Source organism: Dendrobates tinctorius, unplaced genomic scaffold, assembly GCF_039654945.1.
Source record: "Dendrobates tinctorius isolate UK_male_01 unplaced genomic scaffold, ASM3965494v1 ptg000266l, whole genome shotgun sequence".
NCBI classification, from domain to species: domain Eukaryota; kingdom Metazoa; phylum Chordata; class Amphibia; order Anura; family Dendrobatidae; genus Dendrobates; species Dendrobates tinctorius.
Genome location: NW_027361933.1, coordinates 1,540,890 through 1,561,421, shown reverse-complemented (window position 1 = coordinate 1,561,421; position 20,532 = coordinate 1,540,890). Strand labels below are relative to the sequence as shown.

General features: G+C 41.5%; 2 protein-coding genes across 4 annotated transcripts in view; both read left to right on the top strand.

The window, feature by feature from the left end:
• Window positions 1-20,532, top strand: part of LOC141069563 (gastrula zinc finger protein XlCGF66.1-like) — a 168,607-nt gene that overhangs the window by 132,403 nt on the left and 15,672 nt on the right. For 2 of the 3 annotated variants that reach the window (XM_073559229.1, XM_073559230.1), the window contains exon 7: window positions 4,903-5,106. The exons of the other annotated variant lie outside the window; for it this stretch is intronic. In XM_073559229.1, coding sequence (XP_073415330.1) covers window positions 4,903-5,106 — 204 coding nt within the window. The remainder of the gene's footprint in view (window positions 1-4,902; window positions 5,107-20,532) is intronic. 3 annotated transcript variants of the gene reach the window in all.
• LOC141069565 (uncharacterized) lies at window positions 5,115-5,854 on the top strand (the record flags this gene model as incomplete). The annotated part of the gene is made up of 1 exon (XM_073559235.1): window positions 5,115-5,854. A coding segment is annotated over one exon (606 nt), but the record flags the coding sequence as incomplete, so codon positions are not given.

The following is a 20,532-nucleotide window of genomic DNA, read 5'->3' as shown; positions in this document are numbered from 1 at the left end:
TGTTTAGTACAGTACTGTTGCTTTAAGCGCACATCTCCCAGCACGTACTACACCAAGGACAGAAATACAGAGAACTTGTGCAACGCCATCATTCACCCCTCCCATCAGGCACTTAGCGGAGATAAGAACAGGAATTCACAAGAAATTGCGCATTGGCTTCATTCACCCCTCCCATCAGAATTATAGAAATATAGTGTCCTTCACACAGAAACAGTGCAGCATTTCTTAGCCCTAATCAAAATAAATTTCTACAAAACCCTCAAAATCACGGGACTTCACTGTAAGGGCAGATAACTTTTATAATGTGAGTAACCGAGCATTGCCCACTTCTGGCCAAATGCATCCAGTAAACTTTCTAATGTTATGCCACATATAACACGAGCTACACTACCGTTCAAAAGTTTGGGGTCACCCAGACAATTTTGTGTTTTTCATGAAACCTCATACTTTTAGTAATCAAATGAGTTGCCAAAGGAATTTAAAATCTAGTCCAGACATTGCCAAGTTTCGAAAAAAGATTTTCATTTGAAAAGAAAGAATGCTCCCTTTGCTGCCGTTATAGCATTTCAGACCTTTGGCATACTAGCAGTTAATTTGCTGAGGTAATCTGGAAAAATATCACCCCATGCTTCCAAAAGCTCCTCCCAAATGTTGGTTTGACTTGATGGGTGTTCTGCCTTCATACACGTTGACACGGTGTGCAATTCAGCATAAACCACTGTTCTGTGTTTCAAATAAGCAGACTGTTCTCTTTAATCTAACTTGTTTATTGGTGAACAGTATAGAACATGCGCGGTAAAACTACAAGGAATGCAAACGACATCTGTAAGTATTGGGCAGATGACCACACAGCTAACATATTTTTAGAAAGTGTACGGTGATGCAAACATTACATAAGAATACAGGAATCTCTGATTACATTCACTGTGAACTGGCAACTAAACAGTTAATGACATCTCCTGGCTGCTAGACAGTAAATAACACCTCTGAAAATCACTGCATTGCAAGAAAACACTGATCCTTACCAGATATGCTTTACCCAGATAGCGACTCAAGTAGAGAAGTCACAGGAAAACAAAGATTAACAGGAGGACAAAAATCACATGTGCGTCTTATGAGATACACAAAAGGAAAATGGCATCTCCCTCATCCCAGAATACACTGCTTTGTTACCACAATGCATTGCTTCAATCCCAAAGTGCATTGCTTCTGTTAAAGGCACAGGCTTTGAATGCTGTTTAAGACGCAGCTATAAATTCAGCCACCACTAAATGGTGCTATAACTAACCCAGCACATAACACAAACATATTGCTTTATTCAGAGCACATAACACAATGGACTGCCCTATATCAGAGGGCAGAACAATGGGCACTTTTTGCGTACCATAAGGTCAAGCTGCTCCCACAACAGCTCAATAGAGTTGAGATCTGGTGACTGCGCTGGCCACTCCATTACAGATAGTATACCAGCTGCTTGCTTCTTTTCTAAATAGTTCTTGAATAATTTGGAGGTGTGCTTTTGGTCATTGTCCTGATGTAGGATGAAATTTGCTCCAATCAAGCGCTGTAAACAGGGTATGGCATGGTGTTGCAAAATGGAGTGATAGCCTTCCTTATTCAAAATCCCTTTTACCTTGTACAAATCTCCCACTTTACCAGCACCAAAGCAACCCCAGACCATCACATTACCTCCACCATGCTTGACAGATAGTGTCAGGCACTCTTCCAGCATCTTTTCAGTTCTGCGTCTCGCAAATGTTCTTCTGTGTGATCCAAACACCTCAAACTTGGATTCGTCTATCCATAACACTTTTTTCCCATCTTCCTCTGTCCAATGTCTGTGTTCTTTTGCCCATATTAATCTTTTCCTTTTATTATCCAGTCTCAGATATGGCTTTTTCTTTGCCTCTCTGCCCTGAAGGCCAGCAAGCCGGAGTCGCCTCTTCACTGTAGACGTTGACACTGGCATTTTGCAAGTACTATTTAATGAAGCTGCCAGTTGAGGACCTGTGAGGCATCGATTTCTCAAACTACAGACTCTAATGTACTTGTCTTGTTGCTCAGTTGTGCAGCGGGGCCTCCCACTTCTCTTTCTACTCTGGTTAGAGTCTGTTTATGCTCTCCTCTAAAGGGAGTACTACACACCGTTGTAAGAAATCTTCAGTTTCTTGGCAATTTCTCAAATGGAATAGTCTTCATTTCTAAGAATAAGAATAGACTGTCGAGTTTCACATGAAAGTTCTTTTTTTCTGGCCATTTTGAAAGTTTAATGGAACCAACAAATGTAGTGCTCAAAGGAAGGTCAGGTTTATAGCTTATCTATTCAGCCAAACTGTTTTCAGCTGTGCTAACAAACTTGCACAAGGGTTTTCAAGGGTATTCTAACCATCCATTAGCCGTCTTATACAGTTATCAAACACAAAGTACCATAAGAACACTGGAGTGATGGTTGTTGGAAATGGGCCTCTATACACCTATGAAGATATTGCATTACAAACCAGACGTTTGCAGCTAGACTAGTCATTTACCACATTAACAATGTATAGAGTGTATTTCTGAATCATTTAATGTCAGCTTCATTGGAAGAAACTGCTTTTCTTTAAAAAATAAGGACATTTCTGAATGACCCTAAACTTTTGAATGGTACTGTATATCATTTCTCAATTCATTCAGTCTCAGATATAGATTGAAATATCTATAACGCATCTGTCCTGGACCTTCCACAAGAACTGGAAAGGTAACAATCCCTTGACACAAAATGGTGTGTGATGATTCATTGATACAATGCTCATTCAGGGATTTTTTTTTCTTTCCTTTCACTTTTCTGCGATCAGTTGATTTTTACAAGAAGAGAGCAAAATCCCTTATCTCAATCACTCCTCCTGGATTCAGCTCAAAGTGAGTTGAATAATGTCCTCTGTCATATACAGAGGACCACATGTAGCGGAACCCCTCATCAATCAGGGACTTATTTATATGCCTTATACTCAATTACTCATCTCATTCAGAGGTTCTCATAGACATACATACAAGGATTCGCACAGCCTGCCTATTTTGCACTTGGGAATTAACACAACTTATGAAACTACAGCAGTGTCCACTGACACTCTGAGAGCACCAAAGCCAACTTCTTAAACAACAGCCCTATACAAAATACAACCTCATATGATGTACTGCCAATCCAAAATGACCAAAATAACAACACTGCACAGTCTATTCCAGCTCTGTACTACAAAGTACACCACCAGTTAGTATATTAACAGATAATACAGATGACAATTATTATCTTATTACTCTATTATTCAACTCTCATACGGACATAAACAGGCAAACACAAACCTCACTAGTGATGTAGGTTCTTTTGAACCGTGTTGTACAGCCTTTATCCGGAGATATGGAGAAATCCAGAGAGATTGCAAGTGCAAAACAAAGTGTAAGAATAAAATTTCTCACCTTGCTGCAGCTGGATTTGCATGTCCAATCTCCCAGGAAGCGCCCACACACGGATTCCAAATAGGCTGGTTACCACGGCCCCACGTTGGGTGCCAAAACTGTCGAGCTGATCAAATATGCCAGATCACCAGCGAGGCCAAATCAGGAGGTTACGCCCTTAATTGACAAGCGCTTGGAGAAATAAGAAACTGCACACAGGTTGTGAGCAAATCACTTTATCTGACATAATGAAACACAAGGCAATTTTTATACCATTTACAGCTAATGTAACTCAATGTAATTCATGTAGCCCCCCATTACCCAGGGTCACATTTTATTTACCATGTACCCAGAACGTATTGTTGCTGACTTCTGAGAACATATAAGATAAGAAGTGCGGTCTCCTTGAATAGGAACCTACCAGACTGCTGACATTACTAAGCACATTCTAGCAAACTCTAGCAATTAAAGGCAATTAAATGCAAAACATTAACCCTTCTATATCAATTGTGGGTGTTTAGGCACATCGGGGGCTCTCCAAACTCGACATGGTGTCCGCTCTTGATTCCAGGTATTTTTCCACATTGAAAAAGTCAAGAGTTGCTCTTTCCCTTCTCAGCCCTGTAGTATTCCCCCACATATGGGGTATTGGCATACTCAGGAGAAATTTGACAACAAATTTTCTCCTGTTACCATTGTGAAAGTAAAACAAATTTGGGTCTAAAGTAAAATTTTTGTGAAAAAAAGTAAAATGTTCATTTTTTCCTTTCATATTCTTTTAATTCCTGTGAAGTGCTTCAAGGTTAATAATCTTGTTGAATGTGGTTTTGAGGACTTTGATGGGTGCAGATTTTATAAAGGTGTGACTTTTGGATATTTTCTGTAACATGGCACCCCAAAATCACTTCAAATGTGATGTGCTCCCTAAAAATAATGATTTTGGAAATGTTGTTGGAAAAATGAGAAATTGCTGATCAATTTTGAACACTTCTAACTTCCTAATAAAATTTTTTTTTCAAAAATTATGCAAATGTAGACAAAATGTTATGGGAAATGTTATTTTTTAACTATTTTATGTGGCATAACTATCTGATTTTAGGGCATACAAATTGAAAATTTGAAAATTACAAAATTAACAATTCTTTTTGTCAAATTTTTGATATTTTCATAAATATTGTCAAATCATATCAGCCAAAATTATCCACTAAAATGAAGTACAATATGTCATAAAAAACAATCTCAGAGTCACCGGGATCTGTTGGAGTATTCCAGAGGTATTACCACATAAAGTGACTGGTCAGATTTCAAACATTTGGCCTGGTCATTAAGGTCAAAATTAGCTCCATCATTAAGTGGTGGTGAAGACTATTTAGAATTTTGTTAACTTTGCATTTAGGAGTTAAATGAACAGCAAAAGAAATTTTGTGTGAATGTCTACATAGCCTTTACATGTGTATTTGTTTCTAACAGATGAAAGCACCAATAGCCTGGATGGACATCTCCTTTTTACTCCAGAATATAGAGTAAAATACAATGATGCATATGGAGCACACACTACCTCAAATTTACCATCAAGTCTTCACAGCAAAGATACGTCTTCTGATCCTATAAATTTCCAGAAACCATCATCTGAGTGGTCACAAAGTGATCACCACTGTACAGGTCACAGAGGAGGTAAATTATTTACTTGTTCTGAATGTGGGAAACATTTTAAGACTTTAATAAATTTTTCTGCACACAAGAGAATTCACAGAAATGAGAAGCCGTTTTCATGCTCAGAATGCGTGAAATGTTTTAACCATAAATCGGACCTTGTTAGACATCAGAGAACTCACACAGGGGTGAAGCCATTTTTATGTTCAGAATGTGGAAAATGTTTTACAGTGAAATCACATCTTGTTGACCATCAGAAAATTCACACAGGGGAGAAGCCATATTCTTGTAGAGAATGTGGGAAATGTTTTAGCAGGAAATCACATGTTGTTAGACATCAGAGGACTCACACAGGGGAGAAACCATTTTCATGTACTGAATGTGGAAAAGGTTTTAGTATAAAATCACATCTTGTTGGACATCAGAGAACTCACACAGGAGAGAAGCCATTTACATGCTCAGAATGTGGGAAATGTTTTACTTTAAAAGCACAGCTAGTTGGACATCAGAGAACGCACACGGAGGGGAGGCAATATTCTTGTCAAGATTGTGAAAAATCTTTCACTTGTAAATCAGCTCTTGTAAAACATAGAAAACTTCATAGTTCTGATGTTATTTGTATGTTCAGATTATAGATTAATACAGCGTGAAATTGACAGTCTGCAAAAGAACCCCGTAATTTCTTCCATAGGGAGGGATGTTTTGCTTAGTTTTTGAAGCAGAAACTCTTTAACCCCTTCACCCCCAAAGGTGGTTTGCACGTTCATGACCGGGCCAAATTTTACAATTCTGACCACTGTCCCTTTATGAGGTAATAACTCTGAAACGCTTCCATGGATCCCGGTGATTCTGACATTGTTTTCTCGTGACATATTGTACTTCATGTTAGTGGTAAAATTTCATTCATATAACTTACGTTTATTTGTGAAAAAAACGGAAATTTGTCAAAAATGTTGCAATTTTCCAACTTTGAATTTTTATGCCCTTAAATCACAGAGATACAGCACACAAAAAACTTAATAAGTAACATTTCCCACATGTTTACTTTACATCAGCACAATTTTGGAACCAAAATTTTTTTTTGTTAGGAAGTTATAAGGGTTAAAATTTGACCAGCGATTTCTCATTTTTACAACACCATTTTATTTTTACGGACCACATCACATTTGAAGCCACTTTGAGGGGTCTATATGATAGAAAATACTCAAAAGTGACACCATTCTAAAAACTGCACCCCTCAAGGTGCTCAAAACCACATTCAAGAAGTTTATTAACCCTTTAGGTGCTTCACAGGAATTTTTTGAATATTTAAAAAAAAAATGAACATTTGACTTTTTTTCACAAAAAAAATAATTCAGGTTCAATTTTTTTTATTTTACCAAGGGTAAAAGGAGAAATTGGACTGGAAAAGTTATTGTGCAATTTGTCCTGAGTACGCTGATACCCCATATGTGGGTGTAAACGACTATTTGGGCGCATGGCAGAGCTCGGAAGGGAAGCAGCGCCATTTGACTTTTTTGGCTGGAATTGAGATCGGACACCATGTCGCATTTGGAAAGCCCCTGATGTACCAAAACAGTGGAAACCCCCCACAAATGACACCATTTTGGAAACTAGACCCCCCCAAGGAACTTATCTAGATGTGTGGTGAGAACTTTGAACCCACAAGGGCTTCACAGAAGTTTATAACGTACAGCGGTACAATTAAAAAATCATATTTTTTCCACAAAAATGATCTTTTCACCCCCAATTTTTATTTTCCCAAGGGTAACAGGACCCTAAAAGTTATTGTGCAATTTGTCCTGAGTACGCTGATACCCCATATGTGGGTGTAAACGACTATTTGGGCGCATGGCAGAGCTCGGAAGGGAAGCAGCGCCATTTGACTTTTTTGGCTGGAATTGAGATCGGACACCATGTCGCGTTTGGAAAGCCCCTGATGTACCTAAACAGTGGAATCCCCCCACAAGTGACCCCATTTTGGAAACTAGACCCCCTAAGGAACTTATCTAGATGTGTGGTGAGCACTTTGAACTCCCCCTGTGCTTCACAGAAGTTTATAACGCCCGGGCGTAAAAATAAAAAAAATCGTATTTTTTCCACAAAAATGATCATTTAGTCCCCATTTTTTTTATTTTCCCAAGGGTACCAGGAGAAAATGGACCCCAAAAGTTGTTGTCCAATTTGTCCTGAGTACCCTGATACCCCATATGTGGGAGAAAACTACTGTATGGCCCACGTCGGGGCTCGGAAGGGAAGTAGTGACGTTTTGGAATGCAGACTTTGATGGAATGGTCTGCGGGTGTCATGTTGCCTTTGTAGAGCCCCTAATGTACCTAAACAGTGGAAACTCCCCACAAGTGACCCCATTTTGGAAACTAGATCCCCCACGGAACTTCTCTAGATGTGTGGTTAGCACTTTGAACCCCCAAGGGCTTCACAGAAGTTTATAACGCCCGGGCGTGAAAATAAAAAAATCATTTTTTTCCCCACAAAAATGATATTTTTGCCCCCAATTTTTTATTTTCCTAAGGATAACAGGAGAAATAGGACCCCAAAAGTTGTTTTGCAATTTGTCCTGAGTAGGCTGATACCCCATATGTGGGGGTAAAACACTGTTTGGGTGCATGGGAGAGCTTGGAAGGGAAGGAGCACCATTTGACTTTTTCAACGCAGAATTGACTGGAATTGAGATCAGATGTCATGTTGCGTTTGGAGAGCACCTGATGTGCCCAAACAGTGGAAACCCCCCAATTCTAACTCCAACACTAACCCCAACACACCCCTAACCCTAACCCTAGCCCTAACCCTAATGGGAAAATGGAAATAAATACATTTTTTAATTTTATTATTTTTCCCTAACTAAAGGGGTGATAACGGGAGGTTTGATTTACTATTTATGGCGGTTTTTATTTTTGGCAGCTGTCACACGCTAAAAGACGCTTTTTATTGTAAAAATAGTTTTTGCATCACCACATATTGAGAGCTATAATTTTTCCGTATTTTGACTCACTGAGTCATGTGAGGTCTTATTTTTTGCGGGACGAGTTGACGTTTTTATTGGTATCATGTTCGGGCACGTGACATTTTTTGATCGCTTTTTATTCCGATTTTTGGGACGCAGAGTGAACAAAAACCAGCGTTTCATTAATTTCTTTTGGGGGGGTGCGTTTACACCGTTCCGCGTGCGGTAAAATTGATAAAGCAGTTTTATTCTTCGGGTCAGTATGGTTACAGCGATACCTCATTTATGTCATTTTTTTATGTTTTGGTGCTTTTATGCAATAAAAACAATTTTATGTAAAAAATAATTATTTTTGCATCGCTTTATTCTGCGAGCTATAACTTTTTTATTTTTTCACTGATGATGCTGTGTGGCGGCTCGTTTTTTGCGGGACAAGATGACGTTTTCAGCGGTACCATGGATATTTATATGTGTCTTTTTGATCGCGCGTTATTGCACTTTTTGTTCGGCGGTATGATAAATCATTATTTTTTGCTTTATTTTTATTTTTTAAGGGGTTCGCTAAAGGGGTTAATTAATGGGACAGTTTTATAGGGAAGGTCGTTACGGACGTGGCGATACCAAATATGTGTACTTTTATTGTTTTTTTATTTCCAAAAAATGAATTTATTAGGGAATATACACTCACTGGCCACTTTATTAGGTACACCTGTCCAACTGTGTGTTAAGACTTAATTTCTAATCAGCCAATCACATGGCGGCAACTCAGTGCATTTAGGCATGTAGACATGGTCAAGACAATCTCCTGCAGTTCAAACCGAGCATCAGTATGGGGAAGAAAGGTGATTTGAGTGCCTTTGAACGTGGCATGATTGTTGGTGCCAGAAGGGCTGGTCTGAGTATTTCAGAAACTGCTGATCTACTGGGATTTTCACGCACAACCATCTCTAGGGTTTACAGAGAATGGTCCGAAAAAGAAAAAAAATCCAGTGAGCGGCAGTTCTGTGGCCGGAAATGCCTTGTTGATGCCAGAGGTCAGAGGAGAATGGGCAGACTGGTTCGAGCTGATAGAAAGGCAACAGTGACTCAAATTGCCACCCGTTACAACCAAGGTTGGCAGAAGAGCATCTCTGAACGCACAGTGCGTCGAACTTTGAGGCAGATGGGCTACAGCAGCAGAAGACCACACTGGGTACCACTCCTCTCAGCTAAGAACAGGAAACTGAGGCTACAATTTGCACAAGCTCATCGAAATTGGACAGTAGAAGATTGGAAAAACTTTGCCTGGTCTGATGAGTCTCGATTTCTGCTGCGACATTCGGATGGTAGGGTCAGAATTTGGCGTAAACAACATGAAAGCATGGATCCATCCTGCCTTGTATCAACGGTTCAGGCTGGTGGTGGTGGTGTCATGGTGTGGGGAATTTTTTTCTTGGCACTCTTTGTGCCCCTTGGTACCAATTGAGCATTGTTGCAACGCCACAGCCTACCTGAGTATTGTTGCTGACCATGTCCATCCCTTTATAACCACAATGTACCCAACATCTGATGGCTACTTTCAGCAGGATAATGCGCCATGTCATAAAGCTCGAATCATCTCAGATTGGTTTCTTGAACATGACAATGAGTTCACTGTACTCAAATGGCCTCCTCAGTCACCAGATCTCAATCCAATAGAGCATCTTTGGGATGTGGTGGAACGGGAGATTCGCATCAGGGATGTGCAGCCGACAAATCTGCGCCAACTGTGTGATGCCATCATGTCAATATGGTCCAAAATCTCTGAGGAATGCTTCCAGCACCTTGTTGAATCTCTGCCACGAAGAATTGAGGCAGTTCTGAAGGCAAAAGGGGGTCCAACCCGTTACTAGCATGGTGTACCTAATAAAGTGGCCAGTGAGTGTATATATATATATTTTTTTTAATTTATTTAGCGATTTTTTTAAAATTATTTTTACACTTTTTTTTTTTTAAGTTTATTAGGTTGTCCCAGGGGGGACATCACTGTCCTGTGACAGATCGCTGATCTGTCACATCACAGATCACTGATCTGTCACATCACAGATCACTGTGACAGATCAGCAATCTGTCACAGGCAGTGCAGAAGGCTTCCTCATGCCTGCGCTTTGCAGGCACTGAGGAAGCCAGCTCCCTGCAGGCCCCCGAAGGTCCCCATCGCCATCTTGGATCCAGGGACCTGCAGGGAAAGAGCCCCCCGCAGCAGCGCTGCGCATTGCGCTGCTGTGGGGGGCTCAGGGAAGCACGGAGGGAGCCCCCTCCCTGCCGATGCTTCCCTTTAACCCACGGTACACCGCGATCGTGCTTGATCGTGGTGTGCAAGGGATTAACGTGTCGGGGGCGGTCCGTGACCGCCCCTGACACATAGTGCCGGGTGTCAGCTGTGATAATCAGCTGATACCCGGCCGCGATTAGCGGCGCTCACCACGTGGGCGCCGCTGATCGCGCTAGACGTACTCTCCCGTCCATGGGCATAGGAGCCCGGGTCCCATGGACGGGATAGTACGTCTGATGTCAGAAAGGGGTTAAAAACCAAAAACCACAAAGATGTTGAAAACATGCTTATTGATTGGAGAATTTCTGCCATAGCCATACCGCCCAACTTTTCAAAATAGCCCCCACAGTACATCCCTTTTCACATAATATCAGGCCCCCATTGTGTACACATACAGCCCCGCTTCATCAATCCACACCTATACACATGCAGCTTTGCTACATCAATGTACACCCATACACACGCAGCTCCACTTCATCAGTACACACCCATATAAACACACAGCTCTGCTGTATCAATGCAAACACATACACACTCACACATCTCTGCTACATCAATACAAATATCGCTCTACTACATTAATACTCATACCACACACAGCTCTGCTACATCAATATACACACACTCAGTTCAGCTACCTCAATACACAAATACACCACTCTTCTACATATATACATACATATATACACACACACTGCCACACTGCTTGTGTCCTGCTCCTTTTCTCTTTGCTTCACTGCCAAGTACATGACCCAAAGTTCCTGGCAGTGGTGGAGAAATAACCAGAATGACTGTTCAGACCAAGTCCAGGCACTTGTTGCACTATGGCGGGGCCATCATTTATATACACACACCTTCCCACCTGCTTGTTTTCTATCTATCTCTACCTTTCTCTATGAAGCCTGAGCTGTCAATCAAAGAGAAGGGTGGAGATAGAGGGAAAACAAGAAGGTGGAAATGAATGGCCACGCCGTAGTGCACCTAGCGGCGGTACTTCGTTTGAACAGTTATTCTGTGCTGGCAGAGTCCATGTAGAGTCCATTTATCTCACAACCAGCAGTTTGGTCATTTACAATAAGTTTTCCGCTCTCTCTCTCTCCTTTTTCTTCTCTCATTCTCCTTTTTCCTCTCTCTTTCTCACTCTCTCTCTTTCGTATACAGTTAGGAAATATTTGGGCAGTGCCCGAATCTTGGTGATTTGCTCTCTGCATGCCACTATTTTTTTTTAATTTAAAATGAGACAATGAGATGTAATTAAAGTGTTTTCAGGTTTAATTAAAGAGGATGAACAAAAATATCCTGTGAAACGTTTAGTCTCCTCACTTCAGGGACTCAACAGTCATTGGAAAAATTAACTTAACCATAAATAAAATGTACATTTTTAATAATTTGTGGAGAATCCTTTGGAGGCAACGACTGCCTGAAGTCTGGAAGCTATGGACATCACCAAACGCTGAGTTTTCTCCATTGTAATATTTTACCAGGCCTTTGCTGCAGCTGACTTCAGTTGCTGCTTGTTTGTGGTTCTTTCTGCATTAAAATTTTTCTTAAGCATGGGAAATGCATGCTGAATGGAGTTGAGATCTTGTGATTGACTCGGCCATTGCAGAATATTCCACTTCTTTGCCTTAAAAAAAATCCTGGGTTGCTTTTGTAGTATGTTTTTGGTCACTGTCCATCTGTTCTGTGAAGTGCCGTCCAATCAACCCTGCTGCATTTGATTGAATCTGAGCAAACTATAGCCCCTTACACTTCAGAATTCATCCAGCTGCTTCTGTCTTCAGTCACATGGTCAATAAATACTAGTTACCCAGTACCATTGGAAGCCATGATTGTCCTCGCCATCACACTCATCGACCATGTGTTTGTAGAAGGAAAACAAGAAATGGACGCTTCCACTCTGTGCTTCCAGGATTCTTCAATACAGTTTATTAAAATACAAAGTTAAAACACAACGTGTTTTGGCAAACCAGCCTTTATCAGGTGAATACTTAAAAAAAAAAAACAACATGCAACCTATTTATACCTTTTCCTGTGTTAGTAGTGGGCGGTGCTCATTTGCATGTCAAATACTTTCGAAGTACTTATCCTCACTTTTTCCTTTTTTCTATACCTTTCCTTAAATTCTTTCTTTCATTCTTGATTTCTTTCTTTAATAATATGCATAAAGATATAATGCAATTAATAAAATTTAAGAGTTAATATATGAAAAAGATCTAAGGCTGGTTTCACATTTGCGTTTTTTAGCGCTGGAAAAAAACGCACATGTGCGCATGCGTTTTTTCCCCTATATTTAACATGGGTGCGCATACCTGCGCGCTTGTAAGCGCATGTATGCGATTTTCATGCGCTGCGTTTTTTTGGGGTGTGCGATTGGATTTTCCAGACGCAGCATGTTGCATTTTTTGGCCCTGCAAAAAAGCGCATGCGCACATATGCGCACGTTTTGCGCTAAAAATGGCCATTATAGCCTATGGATGCGCATATGTGCGCACTGGCATGCTCATGTATGCGTTTTTTTGCATATGCGTTTTTTTTTTTAAACCATGGAATTTAGGGGTTTGGGTTAGAGTTAGGGTTAGTTAAGGGGGGTTAGGGTTAGGGTCAGGGTCAGGGTTAGGGTTGGGTTTTGGGTCAGGGTTAGGGTTAAGTATGGTTTGGTTAAGGGTTAGGGTCAGGGTTAGGGTCAGGATTAGGGTTAAGTATGGTTTTGTTAAGGGTTAGGGTCAGGGTTAGGGTTAGGGTTAGGGTTAGGGTCAGGGTTAGGGTTAGGGTCAGGGTTAGGGTTAGGGTCAGGGTTAGGGTTAAGTATGGTTTTGTTAAGGATTAGGGTCAGGGTTAGGGTCAGGATTAGGGTTAAGTATGGTTTGGTTAAGGGTTAGGGTCAGGGTTAGGGTCAGGGTTAGGGTCAGGGTTAGGGTTAGGGTCAGGGTTAGGGTTAAGTATGGTTTTGTTAAGGGTCAGGGTTAGGGTCAGGATTAGGGTTAAGTATGGTTTTGTTAAGGGTTAGGGTCAGGGTTAGGGTTAGGGTCAGGGTTAGGGTCAGGATTAGGGTTAAGTATGGTTTGGTTAAGGGTTAGGGTCAGGGTTAGGGTTAGGGTCAGGGTTAAGTATGGTTTTGTTAAGGGTTAGGGTCAGGGTTAGGGTTAGGGTCAGGGTTAGGGTCAGGGTTAGGGTTAGGGTCAGGGTTAGGGTTAGGGTTAGTTAGGGTTTAGGGTTTGGGTTAGGGTTAAGTATGATTTGGTTAAGGGTTAGGGTCAGGGTTAGGGTTAGGGTCAGGGTTAGGGTTAGGGTCAGGGTTAGGGTTAGTAAAGTCATGGTTTGGGTAGTGTGAGGGACCACCTAAAAATGTTGGAAAAAAACGCAAACGCGGTAAAAACGCACTAAAAACGCATACAAACGCTTAAAAACGCTGCGTTTTTTTCATGCATGCTCATAAAAATGCTTGAAAAAAACGCAGCAGTTGTATGCTTTTGTATGCGTTTTTTCAATGCGTTTTTTTGCGGGAAAAACGCGCTGCAAAAAAAAGCAAGTGTGAAACTAGCCTCACATACCTGTTCATGGAACAAGTTGACAACAGTACTTTATGCTAATTCTTGGTTCAAATCAGTTTTAAAAACAAAAGTCTTTTTTAAAAATTACAAGACTTATTTCATAAAACATTTCAAAAAATGTTAACGCAGATATGTATTTATAATAAAGCAAATAACATTCCTATACATGGGTACATGAGACAGGTGGTGTAATGTAATTTTTTCTATGAAAAAAATATATATGTGTGTCCTGGTTTATTACCAACTGGCATCCAGAGACTTGCTTCATTTTTTAATTTTTGCCAGAGCTAGCTATATATACAGCTCTGGCAGAAATTTAAAAAAATAAGAGGTCACTGCACAGTTTTATAAAAATCAGCTTCTCTACATGTCTGACAGCCATTCCAGTGTCAGTTGAATTCCAACCAGAGTGCACCTTATTCTACTTAATGTGCTTCTGATTAGGTGGTCACCTGAACCAAATCTTATTTAATGAAGGAAAGTATAAAAAACCCTGCTGTGGTGTTCACAATCCTCTTGCAATAGGACAAGCTGGGTGGCAAAGCAATTGCTAGTAATATACCAAAAGTAATAGGGATGAAAAACCATGCCAAAGGAGTTGAAAGAAAAGTCTTGAGTGAGGAAAATAAGGGCTCAATTCTGGCTTTACTAGCAGAGGGATACAGTGAGCGTCATGTTGCCTCCATCCTTAAAATTTCTAAGACGGCAGTCCATTACAACAAGGTCAAGCAGCAGACATTGGGGACAACAAAGCTACAGACCGGCAGAGGGTGAAAACGACTCTCCACTGACCATGATGACCGTCATCTTATTCGAATGTCACTCAGCAACCGCAGGATATCAAGTGACCTACAAAAGGAATGGCAAATGGCAGCTGGGGTGAAGTGCATGGCAAGAAGAGTTCGTAACAGGCTCCTAGAGGCAGGGCTCAAGACATATAAAGCTAGAAAAAAGCCTTTCATCAATGAGAAGCTAAGGAGAGCCAGGCTGAAGTTTGCCAAAGACCATAAGGACTGGACCATAGAGGATTGTAGTAAGGTAATCTTCTCTGATGAGTCTAATTTTCAGCTTTGCCCAACACCTGGTCATGTAATGGTTAGACAGTGACCTGGAGAGGCACCGTGTCTTGCACCCACTGTGAAATTTTGTGGAGGATCGGTGATGATCTGGGGATGCTTCAGCAAGGCTGGAATTGGGCAGGTTAATCTTTGTGAAGGACGTATGAATCAAGCCGCATACAAGGTTATCCTGGAAAAACAGTTGATTCCTTCTTCTCAGGCAATATTCCCCAACTCTGAGGACTGATTTTTCCAGCAGGACAATGCGCCATGCCACACAGCTAGGTCAATCAATGTGTGGAGGAAGGACCACCACATCAAATCCCTGTCATGGCCACCCCAATCTCCAGACCTGAACCCCTTTGAAAACTTCTGGAATGTAGTCAAGAGGAAGATGGATAGTCATAAGCCATCAAACAAAGAAGAATTACTTACATTTTTGTACTTTTTGTACCAGGAGTGGCATAAGGTCACCCAAAAGCAGTGTGAAAGACTTGTGGTAAGCATGCCAAGATGCATGAAAGCTGTGATTAAAAATCATGGTTATTCCACAAAATATTGATTTCTGAACTTTTCCTGAGTTAAAACATTAGTATTGTTGTTTCTAAATAATTATGAACTTGTTTTCTTAGCATTATTTGAGGTCTGCAAGCACTGCATTTTTTGTTATTTTGACCATTTCTCATTTCTGAAAATAAATACAAAATTTAGTGCTTGGAAATTCGAAGACATGTTGTCATTAATTTATAGAATAAAAGAGTAAGTTACATTTTACTCAAAAATATACCTATAAAGAGAAAAATCAGACAAACTGAAAATTTTACAGTGGTCTCAGTTTTTGCCAGAGCTTTATAATATACTAGCTGAAGAGCCCGGCGCTGCCCAGGCATAGTAACTAACTACGGTTAGTTATAACAAATTATAATGATTTTATTTATATTTATATATATACTCTGCATAGCCACATTGACTATAATATCCCACATCATCCTGTCTACCAGAGCTACTGGACTACTACCCCTAATATCCCACATCATCCCGTCAGCCAGAGCTACTGGACTACTACCCCTAATATCCCACATCATCCCGTCAGCCAGAGCCACCGGACTACTACCCCTAATATCCCACATCATCTCGTCAACCTGGGGTCAGAACTAGAGCACTGAGTGGAATTGCCCTAACTTCCATACCAATGATCCCTTTAATAGAAGCCTGGGGTGAGAATCAGAGTGCTGAGAGATTTACCCTAACTTCCATACCGGAGATCCCTTTAAGAGGGGCCTGGGGTCAGTACCAAAGCGCAGAGTGGATTTGCCCTCACTTCCATACTGGGGATCCCTTTAAGAGAGGCCTGGGGTCAGAACCAGAGCGCTGAGTGGAATTGCCCTAACTTCCATACCGGGGATCCCTTTAAGAGAGGCCTGGAATCAGAACCAGAGCGCTGAGTGGATTTGCCATGACTTGCATACCAATGAGCCCTTTAATAGAATCATGGGGTCAGATTCAGAGTGCTGAGGGATTTGCCCTAACATCCATACAGGAGATCCCTTTAAGAGAGCCCGGGGTCAGTACCAGAGCATTTGAAGGAAATTGCCCTGACTTCCATACTGGGGAACCCTTTAAGAGAGCTTGGGGTCAAAACCAGAACGTTGAGTAAAATTGCCCTAACTTCCATATCAATGATCCCTTTAATAGAAGCCAGGGGTCAAAACGAGAGCGCTGAGGGATTTGCCCTAACTTCCATACCGGAGATCCCTTTAAGAGAGGCCTGGAGTCAGTACCAAAGCGCTGGATGGATTTGCCCTGACTTCTATACCAATGATCCCTTTAAGAGAGGCCTGTGATCAGTATCAGAGCGCTGGATGGATTTGCCCTGTCTTCCATACCAATGATCCTTTTAATAGAAGCCTGGGGTCAGTATCAGAGCGCTGAGTGATTTGCCCTGACTTCCACACCAAAGACCCCTTTAAGAGGGAAGATGTGCCTATAGGATGGAGGATGTGTGATGTGTATATGGGCACAGAAGGGGTGATTCATTTCTGTCATGTGCTCTCTGCTCCTTTTTGGGGGGGCAGACAATGGCTGGGAGCTTATATTTCCGGGAATGCTAGATTTCTCCTACCATGTCAGTATCTGCTGAGGTGTTTTCTGGAGAGGGAAAACTGTTGCTCATAGCAACCAAAACAGCTCTGGTGAAATGAAAGATGCTTAGTGATTGGTTGCAAGGAAAACTGTTGATCATAGCCACCAATCACAGCTCATCTTCTTTTACACAGCTCTGGTGAAATAAAAGATGCTTTGTGATTGGTTGGTGATACCCACACACACACATTCAGAAATATATATAGAGATATATATATAATTTCACTAAGCAGTTTGTTAGAGTAGTTTCTTATCCAGTTATTGGAACAATGCTAGTTGTTTGGAAACAAACTCACCGCTAAGTGTTGGAAATTTTCCCAAATGCAGCATTATGTCTCCAACCCACCTATCCACCCGAAACGGGGAAGTAGATTCAGAGACCGAGGACCATTAGCTGCCAAATACCAGTTGCCCAAAACAAACCGATTATTTGGGAGTTATGTTCAACAATGACACTAAATTGCATTATATCTTTATGGATATGTTTTTTTTTAAGTATACACCTGATGAAGGCTGGTTAGTTGAAATACGTTGTGTTTTAACTTTGTATTTTAATAAACGATATTGAAGAATCTTGGAAGCACAAATTGAACACACCCATTTCTTGTTTTTCTCCTACAACCACAAACACATGGTGACACCTTTTGAAGGACCCCCACCATATAACAAGTTGGCAGCAGACTGCTATCAAGGATCAATACGGAATATACGTTATCCTAGAGTTGTGCCTTTATGCACTACTCCATAAGGTGAGCTACATTCCTAATCTGCTACTGTGTTTTACAGAGGATGTGGTGTGCTTTGGATTATGAACGGCTCCAAGCCTTCTTCATACTTTCTTCTTCCCATCATTCTGATACAGGTTGATCTTGGTTTCATCTGTCCATAGAATGCTTTTCCAGAATTGGGCTGGCTGTGTCATAGTTTGTTCTGGCCTTTCTATTTGTAAGACCCTCAGTATTTGCTCTCATGAAGTCTTCGCTTTATAGTAGACTTAGATACTAAAACACCCACTCCTTGGAGAATGTTCTTCACTTGATTGGGTGTTGTGAAGGGGATACTCTTCACCCTGGAAAGGATTCTTCGATCATTTACCACTGTTCTCTTCCGTGAACATCCAGGCCTTTTTTGATTTCCCAAGCACACCTGTGGGCTCTTTTTTTTAGCAGACTGTACCAAACTGTTGATTTGGCCACTCCTAATATTTCTGTTATCTCTTTGATGGATTTCTTCTTCTTTTTTCTCTCCCTAATGATGGTCTGGTTATATTCCATTGAGAGTTCATGTTATGGATTCACAGCAACAGCTTCCAAATGCAAATGCCCCACCTGGAATTGGCTAAAGTCCTTTTACCTGCTTAATTGATGACATGTATTAATGAGGGAATAGCCCTTGCAACCCATTAAATAGTTTTTTTTGAGATAATTGTACAATTACTTTAGATCCATTTAAAAAGAGGCAGCTACATATTAAAAATATGTAATTCCTAAACTCTTACTTCAATCAAGATGTGAATACCCTCAAATTAAAGCTGAGAGTCTGCACTTTAAAGGGAATCTGTCACCTCATTTTTGCATATAAGCTGTGGCCACCGCCATTAGGGACTTATCTACAGCATTCTGTAACCTGAAAGATAAGAAAAACGAGTTATATTATATTCACCCGGGGGGCGGTCTGGTCCGATGGGTGTCGCAGGTCCGGGTCTGGTGCCTCCCATCTTCTAGCGATGACGTCCTCCTCCTTGCTTCTGTCGCGGCTCCTGTGCAGGCGTAATTCTCTGCCCTGTTGAGGGCATAGCAGAGTACTGCACTGTGCAGGCGCCAGACTTCGCTGACCTTTCCCGGCCGCTGCGCACTGCAGTACATTGCTCTGCCCTCAACAGGGCAGAGAACTACGCCTGCGTAGGAGCCGTGACAGAAGCAAGGAGGAGGACGTGATCGCTAAAAGATGGGAGGCACCGGACCTGCGACACCCATCGGATCGGATCGCCCCCCGGGTGAGTATAATATAACTCGTTTTTCTTATCTTTCAGGTTATATTGGGGGTTTATCTACAGCATTACAGCATCTGTCACCTATTTTTTTCTAATATGTGAAAAAATAGGTGACAGATTCCCTTTAAGCCCATACTGATTGCATAACTGTATCTTTTCTCTGTTTTGGTAAACAGCTAAAATGCCAATACTTGCGTCACTGTCCAAATATTTTTGGACTTAACTGTACATATATTTTGTATACATATGTATAAAAAATATAAATATATATAAAATATGCATTTTCTTTTTATATATTTATAAAATACAGCTGGAAAAAAATGGAAAAGCAGGTATTTGAAATGCAATGCCTTCGATTTCTTTATATCTTCTATCTGTTGCTACATTCCTGAGAAATTGGCGTCATATCTAAATAAGAAATTAAGTGCTCTGGACGTGACTGATCACTTAACAAGCCTTTGCTTCCCGGGGTTGTTTCCCCACCCATCACCAGCCTTTTTACCTTGGTGGATAGCTCACTGTTTGATTTCCTTGCCTGCTGCCTCACCTCATACAGACAATGAGCCATCAATCAAGCTAAAGAGGCTGGTGCTGGGCGTGGAAACAGCCTGGGGAGGCGAAGGTTTGATAAAGTGCTTGCTAAGTCCAGACCACATAACGCCTCCTTTGCTTGTGAATGAAAATTGCAATTACCCAGGAATGTAGCTGAACATTGAAGATGTAGAGGTGTCAATTGATTTACATTTCCTACAAACATTATACGAAGTCTGGGAGTGGTGTCGGGTTTTGATCTTACTGACAGATTCCCTATAAAACGGACAGCTATTAGCAACCTTTCTGGATGCTAAGGCCTGGCTAAACTGCAACTTTTCTTAGGGCCCCGTCACACATAGCGATCTTGGTAGCAAGATCGCTGCTGAGTCACAAGTTTTGTGATGCAAAGGGATCTCGCCAGCGAGATCGCTGTGTGTGACACCTATCAGCGACCGGCCCCCCTGCCGGTATCGCTGATCGTTGATGGAAAGCCCTGGACATTTTTTTGGTCGCTGGTCTCCTGCTGGCCAGCACGCATCGCTGCGTGTAACAGGCGGGAGACCAGCGACCAGTGTGCTGGTAACTAAGGTAAACGCAGGGTTTCTAAGCACCGGGCGGTGCTCAGAAACCCGATGTGTACCTTTGTTACCAGCGCGCTGATGCAGGGAGCTGGTAACCAATGTACACATCGGGTTTCTAAGTGACGCATGCCCCTTAGAAACCCGATGTGTACCTTAGTTACCAGCTCCCTGCATCAGCGCGCTGGTAACTAAAGTACACAGCTGTCTGTTTGACAGCTCACCAGCGATCATGTAGCGACTCACCAGCGATCCTGACACGTTTATATCGTTGTCGGGAACGCTGGTGAGTCGCTATGTGTGATGGGGCACTGAAATAAAATAAAATGC